This window comes from Mercenaria mercenaria, chromosome 15 (genome assembly GCF_021730395.1).
Source record: "Mercenaria mercenaria strain notata chromosome 15, MADL_Memer_1, whole genome shotgun sequence".
Taxonomy (NCBI): Eukaryota; Metazoa; Mollusca; class Bivalvia; order Venerida; family Veneridae; genus Mercenaria; species Mercenaria mercenaria.
The window spans coordinates 13717025-13726036 of NC_069375.1; the positions used below are offsets into that span (position 1 = coordinate 13717025).

Genomic DNA, 9012 nt, shown 5'->3' on the forward strand with positions numbered 1-9012 from the left:
TTATAGTCATGTTTGTAAATATCAAGTTATCGTTGGGGCACAGTATATACTCTTATTTCGGTCATTCACGTAAACGAAGAATATTTCCGTAAGATCGTAAAGTTATATCTCGTATACAGAAATAACTTTTAATAAACTTCTCTCAATTTTATTCATTTATGTTAAATCGGATTAAACAGGGTTGTGCACCTTACAAAAATGATAAAAAGTTGTTTTTATTAGAGAAGTTTAGCTCATGGAAATTCATTTACGAATGCGCAAATTTCCTGTGCGCTCGCCGAATTTCAATCTCGTATAAAACATTTTGCGCGAACGTATTTTATTTTTCAATTGTAAATTGATTATTTATATTATATATTTTCCAACATGGGCTCCTACCCAGATTGATGTGGCCCTTAATGCTTTACGAAATAGCAACATCAACAGTAGAAGGCTTGGAAAGAACGGTCAGCAGATACTTACGTCTATGGTTTGGGGTCCCACCCAGCTTCAGCAACATTGGTCTCTACAGCAGAACTAATCAGCTTCAGCTCCCACTCTCTTCATTGGTGGAGGAGTTCAAGGTTGCAAAGACAAGACTGGTGGTCACTCTTAAGGAGTCAAAGGATGACTTAGTCCGAAAAGCAGGAATTGAAACTCGGACTGGACGGAAATGGTCTGCAAGCCTGGCAGTTAGCCAAGCCGAAAGTAGAATCCAGCACAAAGATATAGTTGGGACTACTGCTGTTCGTCGTCAAGGGCTCGGTATCATCAAAAGCCAGAGATGGGGCTCAGCTGACAGTACCACAAAGAGGCAGATGATACAGAATGAAGTACGCTTGGCAGAGGAGGAAGAAAGGAGGACAAGAGCAGTTTCAATGGGTGCACAGGGTGATTGGACAAAGTGGTGTACCACAGATAGAAAACTGACATGGGCAGAAATCTGGCGCTACGAACCAGTCAGACTTAGCTTCTTGCTAAGATCTGTTTATGACCTGCTACCATCACCTTCCAACTTACACCGATGGGGACTACAAGACAACCCAATTTGTCCATTGTGCGACAAGGTAGGAACCATAGAGCATGTGCTTTCAGCCTGCTCCACATCGTTAACCCAAGGCAGATACAGGTGGAGACATGACTGCGTACTTGGAGAACTCGCCGACACCTTGGAACGTGAGAGAACCAAGAAGAGGGAAAAGCAAAGCCCACAGGTGATACAATTTGTCAAGGAAGGCCAGACTGCACCAAAGAAGAAAGCAGCTACAACATCCCTCCTTGATGAATCAGACAAGTGGGAAATGGCAGTTGACCTCAGAAGAAAACTGATCTTCCCTGACATCGTACAGACCAACTTGAGACCGGACATTGTTATCTGGTCAAGGAAAGACAAACGCCTGGTGATGATAGAGCTGACTGTTCCTTGGGAAACTCGCTGTGACGAGGTTTATGAGCGTAAGCGGGCCAAGTACACAGAGCTCCAAGAGCAGTGCAAAGAGCGAGGTTGGAAGACATGGCTCTTCCCTGTTGAAATCGGGTCAAGAGGCTTCCCAGCATAGTCCTTGTGGAGAATGTTAAGCGCCATGGGCATCACAGGAGGAGATAGGAAGAAGGTCATTGGAAGGCTTAGTCTTGCTGCTGAAAGGGCATCCAGCTGGCTGTGGCTCAAGAGAGAGGAGAAGAGCTGGAAGCCAACCACTGACACGTAGTGCCTGATCAACACTACGGACCCGCCGCCTAGAGAGTGTCCTGGGATTAAAGGGTCGAAACACTTGACGAAGGGCGGTTCCTGGCTGAGGATGTCAGTGGTTAAAGCGGTACAGAACCGTATTATACACATGAATGAATTCTGCCATAAACCCTACAAAAATACCATTTATTAAAAAAATACGGCTGCATTTCGGTATGGAAATTTCCCGCGGGCTCACCAAATTTCAATCTTGTATAAAACTATTTTGCGTGAACGTATTTTATTTTCCTTTATTATTTTAATTATCTATGTTATATATGATTGAATTCTGTCAAGAACCCTTGAGAAATACCATTAATAAAAGAAATACAGATTTATTCAGGTTATAGCCGGTTCAAAAGCACCTAGAGTGCTTATGTTGTATTTGTAATTTGTCTTGCCGACTCAAAATAAAATCTATCTTATCTTATCTTATCTTATGGAAAGTGTATGCCAGTTTATAGGTGGATTCCGGTTATACATGTGACAGTGTTTAATTAAAGAATAATATACTACAGGTTAGCAAATTAATCTATTTACATTTTATCACTTAAATCTATTTCTGTCAGTCAAAAGGTGTTGATTAAATCACACCTGTGAAGAGTTAAAAAACTTAACACAAGTCTATTTCTGTCAATCAAAGGGACAGACAAACAGATAGATAGATAGATGCCTGGTGACATGCCAGGGGTCGATACTCTATGCATAGCGAAATGCTATACTGTTTAGTTTAAACATATTTATTCCCAAAATGAAGTGCATATATTGATACAAATGTCATACTGTGATGAAAGCAAAACAGGAAAGGATAAGAATGAAAGACAAGTCTTATAGAATTCTTCTCCTTAGCGGACAAAATATAACTGTATGAGCATATCGAACTAAAATCTGTAACAGGGTTAGGAATATATAGTCTTACAATGTGTAAGAAAAGAAATATGAATCATTAATGATGAAAAGAAAAAAAAGAGGGGGTGCAATGTATAGTGAAGAGAAATATTTACATAAAAGAGGAAGTGAATTTTTGAATGATAGAATATGTCAAGCGTAGAAGAGAAACGAGAAAGAGGCAAGATTTGGGCATGTATCAGGGTTGCTAAGAGAATCTTTTACTTTCGGATATATATGTCTGTACATGAGAGAATATAGTCATGTTATCCTGATCAGAAAGGTCCTGGTTTCCAAAAAGAACAGTATCCAAGTCAATTACGAAATTCCTCAGATTATCAATAAGATCGTATCGACAACGATTAAAAATTCTGCACTCAAAAAAGAAGTGGAAATTAGTTTCAATCTGTCCACATTGGCACAATGGTGTGGGAGAAATATTCTTTAGGTAAAGATGTTGATTCAGTGCACTGCATTTTGTTCGTAGTCGTGTATGGAGCACCTGGAGTTTCCTATTTCCGGTGTAATAATAGGCCGGAGTGCGCTGCTTGTTTTTATTTAAGTTACTTTTAAATGATGAAAGTGTTTCAGAATTATGGATATCTGGTCTCAGTAGGTTCCAATCACGTACAACAGAAGGCAAAAAAGAATTGAAATATAATGTTGTTCTAGCGGGTACACCATGTATATTTTCAGAGTTTCTTAGGTTGTAGCGGTTATCACCAGAATCAGGAACTAGAGAGGATAGATATGCTGGGGTCAGATTAGATTTCATTTTGAAAAACATGATAAGTCGATGTTTGTAACGTCTGTCGGAAAGAGACTCCCAGGGTACTTCTCTCTTTAGGTTTTCCAAGGAAACAAGTTTGGTAGCTCCACAGACAATGCGAGCACATTCATTTTGAATTTTGTCAAGTTGATCCAATTCGTACTTGGTACAATTGCCCCACACTACGTCTGCATATTCGTGTATTGGCCTTATAAAAGAAATATATATGGTTTCAAGGGAGCGACGGTCAAGTGAGAATTTCAATTTCCGCATTATGTATACTCTTTTCCTTTTCTACAATGTAGTTGGTATGAGAATGTCAGCAACAATCATTTGACAGGAAAACACCAAGATGTTTATGTTCAAGTACCTCGGGAATAATCTGGTTAAACATTCGAAGAGGAGGATGTTGATGAAAGTTTTGTTTTCTTGAAATTAAAAGGGCTTCTGATTTGGAGGGATTGAATGTAACAGAAAAACAAAGACAAATATCAAACAGGGAATGCCACGTACCAAAATCGCAGCCTCCCCAAAACGAAACCTACAGCACGCAGACGTGCACACCACAAACACACACACATACACATACACGTGCACACACACAAAGCCAACACACGAGGACAAAACGAGCAAAGGAACACACACACATACATGCGCACACACACAAAGCCTACACAAGAGGACAAAACGAACAAACAAAGGAACACAGTGGGGCACCGCCATGGAACGGTCAGTGGCAGAAACACCACTGGGGAGCTTAAACCGGTTTATGGTGCGCACCCAACCTCACTCTTACCCCCACCATGTTCCAAAGACACGGGACAGTGTAAATAAAAGTAATCCCCTCCAGGTGAATCTCTAACACACGTAATGGATTTTTCTGCCCAAGATGATATTGTTTGGATATCAGATTGGAGCAGATTTGCCGCAATATCCGGTTGCTGAACTATTATATATAGACTTGTATCATCAGCAGACAAGTTGATGCATGATCTGATTTCATCCACGATATCATTAATAAAGATAAGAAAAAGAAGAGGCCCGAGAATCGAACCCTGTGGAACTCCAGCTTTGATAAATGCCCAGTAAGATTTGACTCCAGGCAGTACAACACGTTGACGTCTATGTAAGAGAACCTGTGATTCCTGTGTATTCTAGTTTACGTAGTAAACCTTTGCGCCAGACTTTGTCAAAAGCCTTACTTATGTCGAAAAAGACCGCACGAACTTCCAGACCGTTATCGAGCGCTTTACAGAGAGTATCGTATATGAAGACAAGTTGATTTACCGTGGAGTCACCCGGAATGAAACCAGACTGTACCGGAGTTAAAAAGCGGGAATCATGAAGGTGGTTGAAAACATGCTTGAAAATGAGGCGTTCAAGAACCTTTTCAATAGTGTTTAAGAGAGATATTGGACGATAGTTTTTCGGAAGAGTGGCATCATCTTTCTTGAAGATTGCACTAACATGAGCTTCCTTCCATGTGGCTGGCACAGTAGAATGTTGAAGTGAAGCACTGAAAAGGTCACAAAGAGGAAAAGATAGTTCATGAGAAGCCTCAAGTAGAATTCTGTTGCTTATGCCATCAGGACCCGCGGCCTTGTGAACTGGTAGAGACTTTAAGACATCTTCAGTCTCTGCTGGAGATAGATGAACTTCATTTAAAAGAGTGGTAGCATTCGTAGGGCCAAGATTGGGTATCTTTATATTTTCGTCATCAATGTATGTCTGCTTTTGGAAGTAATCATTCAAAAGGTTAGCCTTTTCAAAATCGGAAGACGTTGTTTGACGAGTATTAGAATTATATAGTGGAGGAATAACATTGTTGTTCGTTTTAGAGATGAAGGATTTTAAAGCAGTCCACCGGTCTTTGGAAGAGAATGATCCGTTTTTAAGTCTGTCTGAAAGTTTGATGAAGTATTGTGATTTGGCTTCACGAATGAGCAAGACAGTTTCATTTCGTACTTGTCGGAATTTTTGCCATTGTTGGGGAGAGTTTGTTCTCTTAGCCTTTCTGTAAATACGTTTATGCATTCGTATGTTCTTCATTATATTATCATTCATCCAAGGGACGTCTGAGGGTCTAATTGTGACATTTTTATTAGGAATATTATGTTTTGAAATTTCTGTAATTTGATCGGTTACATTGGAAGCATATATGTTGATATCTGGATCAATACAGATATTCCAGTTGAAATTGTCGATTTCAGCCCTTAGGCTGTCATAATCTCCTCGATCATATTCCCATATCAGTCTGCCAAAGCATTTTTGTTTCAATTTACTAAATTTGAGAAGCCCGAAAATAGGAATGTGGTAACGTTGGTCTTGTTCAAGGAAGTGTTCCCCAATACCAGAAAGAAGAATGCTATTTCTATTTGAGACGAAAATGAGATCTAATATGGATGTTGAGTGTTCTGTGAAATGAGTTGGTTCTCCGATAAGCTGTTCTAGATTAAATTGTTGTGTGATAGAAAGAATGGTTCTATGTGGAGTTGGACATAGAGCATTGTAGTTGAAATCTCCAGTGATAACTATGTCCGAGATGTTTGTGTCAATTGCAAGACCAATAGAGTCCTTAATTATGTTATTGTATATGTTGTCAGAACTAGGAGGTCGACAGAAGACTCCAAATAGAATATGTTTGTTGTTACGAAGAACTATTTCCACCCATAGACATTCAAGACGATTGATCTCAAGATCTGATCTGCGTAAGTAATGTATATTATCTCTAACATACAGAATAACTCCTCCGTGAGAATCACCAAAACGATCTTTTCTTTCGGGTTTATGATATGAATGCAACACTATGTCTTCAGAAGTAATTGAGCGATTTAACCATGTTTCAGAAAAGGCCAAAATATCAAATTCTGAAAGTTCTGCGTACAGAATATCGAGTTTGTGTTCTATATTCTGAACGTCTAGATGAACAAAGGAAAGATGGTTTGAGATCGCTTCTGCATATTGTGATGTGGTTGTCTGAGATGATATAGAAGAAGTATCTCTAGTTGATTCTGGACCTGGATTCTTGTGAACATCTCTAGCAGTAAGTAGGAGGCATTAAAGCCATAATGAGAATGTGACAACAAAATGTTTTTAATAAAGAACTCAAAAGACGCAAAATGAACAGGCGATTATCATAAAGCCGATCCATATTCTGCTGGATGATTCTCCGAGGATATCTTATTTTATTACAGATAAGAGTATTCCCTATCAAAGAGTGTGCAGTGACAAGACGTAGTCCGGACAACTATAAATACTTAAGAATCGAAGAAAGTGTGATAAAATCTTGATCTTGATTGGTTACGGTGAAACATAATGAAACATTTACTCACCGCGCCTGCGTCAAGTTGCTAATATTTTAGAATTCACCCCCCCCCCCCCCCCCCCCCCCCCCCCCCCCCCCCCCCCCCCCCCGACTGCTGATATAAATGTGGAGACTGGATTGGTTGCTGTCATGTATTTACTGATTAAATCCGGAAGCAGAGAGTCCCAGTCACAGACTGTATTTGGAATGAAGCTGTATTTTAATGTATTAGTTCTTGCATAAATTCTGTTGAAATGGTCACTATGCATATTCTTTGTAAAACGAGATGGTCGTTGCAGGTTATCAAGTGGAAGATTTGCCATAGAATTGAGTCCTTTGCAGAAAAGAATTAATCTGTTTTGCTTTCTTCTTTCTATCAACGGAGTAAGTTACAGTTCGCTTAAAATTTTCGTCATAGAACCAGGTTCGTAACTGTAGTTGGAAGAAATAAATCTAGCTGATCTTTTTGGACGTTTTCTAACTTGTCTTGTAAATACATCTGATGTGGATCCCAAGCTGAACTAGCATATTCCAAGACTGGACGAATTAACCCTTTGTAGGCTTGAAGTTTAACTTCACGGGGACACATAGATAAATTTCTTTTTAGTAATCCTAGGGTTCTATATGCTTTGTTGCAGATTTCGTTGATATGTTTATTCCAGTTTAAATCATTTGTGATGTGTACTCCTAGGTATTTAATAGATGTCAGAAATTCAAGACTTATTCCACCTAAAGTGTAGTTATATTTAACGATATTTTTCTTTCTGGAAAGCGTCATCATATTACATTTAGCAGGTTGGAATCTCATACCCCAAGATTTGGCCCAATTACCAAGTTTATTAATATCTGATTGTATGTCCAAACAGTCCTGCTGGTTTTTAATTTCCCTATAAGAAACACAATCGTCGGCAAACAGCCTTATATTTGAAGAAATGTCATTTGATATATCATTTATATGGACTAAAAATAAAATTGGTCCTAACACCGTTCCTTGAGGCACTCCTGAGTGTACGGTAGAAGAATCTGAACTGGACCCGTTGACTATAACTCGTCGGTTTCTGTTAACTAAGAATGCGTCTATCCACTGTAAAATGTTCGTTGGGATTCCGTATTTGTGTAATTTTAATTTTAACAGTTCGTGGGGTACGGTGTCGAAAGCTTTTTCGAAATCAAGTATAAATATATCGACTTGTTTAGAATTGTCTATTGAAGTAGCCCAATCATTTATCACTGTGACAAGTTGGGTTTCACCACTATGATGTTTACGGAAAGCGTGTTGATTTTTGTTTATAACAGAATGTTTATTAAAATGACTCATTAGGTTCGAGCAAACTATATGTTCCAGAATTTTACAACATATACACGTAAGAATGCCATCGTGTTGACAGTTATTTGTTGGTTTCGGACAGGTGCTCGTAGCAATCTCTCCCTCCAGTTATCATTTCTTAATTCGTGGAACAACTTGTACTTTGACGCATCTCTCACACGAATACGTCCATCTGATTGTCGTCGTACCGTTATGCTTGATCCATTTATGTCAATTATAACATTTGGTTCTTTCTCATATGCCGGTGACCATTTGTTTATCATCTGATTTCTCACCAACACTTTATCTCCAATTTTAAACTGGTGCTTCTTGACCATTGGGTGTCTTTGTTGTTTCTCCCATTTCTTTTTGTACTCTCTGTCTTTTGTTGTTATTTCTTTCTCCATTGTTTCTATATTTGGTTTGATGCTTGGAAGATGATCAAGCAGTGTTCTGACGCTTCTTTTCATCATGGCTTCGTATGGAGAATAGCCTGTTGCTGGATGAGGTGTAGATCTATAACCCATAAGCATTTGTTATATTGCAGAATAGCTGGATCTTTTTTCACTGTGAGCTATTTTCTCTGTTTTGTTCAGTACTTTCATGAAACGTTCAGCTTCTCCGTTTGCACGTGGATGCTCAGGTGTTACTCTATGGTGGTAAAACCCCATTTCTTGGGAGAATTCTTTGAATTCCACAGAATTGAACGGCGGTCCGTTATCTGACTCTAACCTCTCTGGAACTCCGTACGTCGCGAATATTCCACGTGATTTCTCACATGTTACTCTGCTTGATGTGGATCTAGTTTGCTCAACCACCGGATATCTCGTTCTTTTATCAATAATCACTAAATTATAGTGACCATCTGGATATGGTCCACCGAAATCCATGGATACTGTATGCCACTCTGTCTCTGGTATCTCTGATGGTTTGACAGGTTCTTGTTTCTGCTCAACAGTTGAAATCTGACAGTGATAACATCTGGAGATTGTATCCTCAACCAGACCGTTTAAACACGGAAACCAAAATTAAGTTCT

General features: G+C 39.1%; 2 protein-coding genes across 2 annotated transcripts; one reads left to right on the top strand and one right to left on the bottom strand.

Annotated features, from left to right (window-relative positions):
* Positions 1-398: 398 nt before the first annotated feature.
* Positions 399-1538, top strand: LOC128548701 (uncharacterized). The gene has a single exon (XM_053524066.1). It carries the CDS (start codon positions 399-401, stop codon positions 1536-1538), a length of 1140 nt encoding a protein of 379 aa, XP_053380041.1.
* Positions 1539-8511: 6973 nt separating this feature from the next.
* LOC128548702 (uncharacterized) lies at positions 8512-8865 on the bottom strand. Its single transcript, XM_053524067.1, has one exon. It carries the CDS (start codon positions 8863-8865, stop codon positions 8512-8514), a length of 354 nt encoding a protein of 117 aa, XP_053380042.1.
* Between the last annotated feature and the right edge of the window lie 147 nt (positions 8866-9012).

Coding starts and splice junctions, on each gene's coding strand:
- LOC128548701 (XM_053524066.1), top strand. CDS start 399: ATGCTTTACGAAATAGCAACATCAACAGTAGAAGGCTTGGAAAGAACG.
- LOC128548702 (XM_053524067.1), bottom strand. CDS start 8,865: ATGGATTTCGGTGGACCATATCCAGATGGTCACTATAATTTAGTGATT.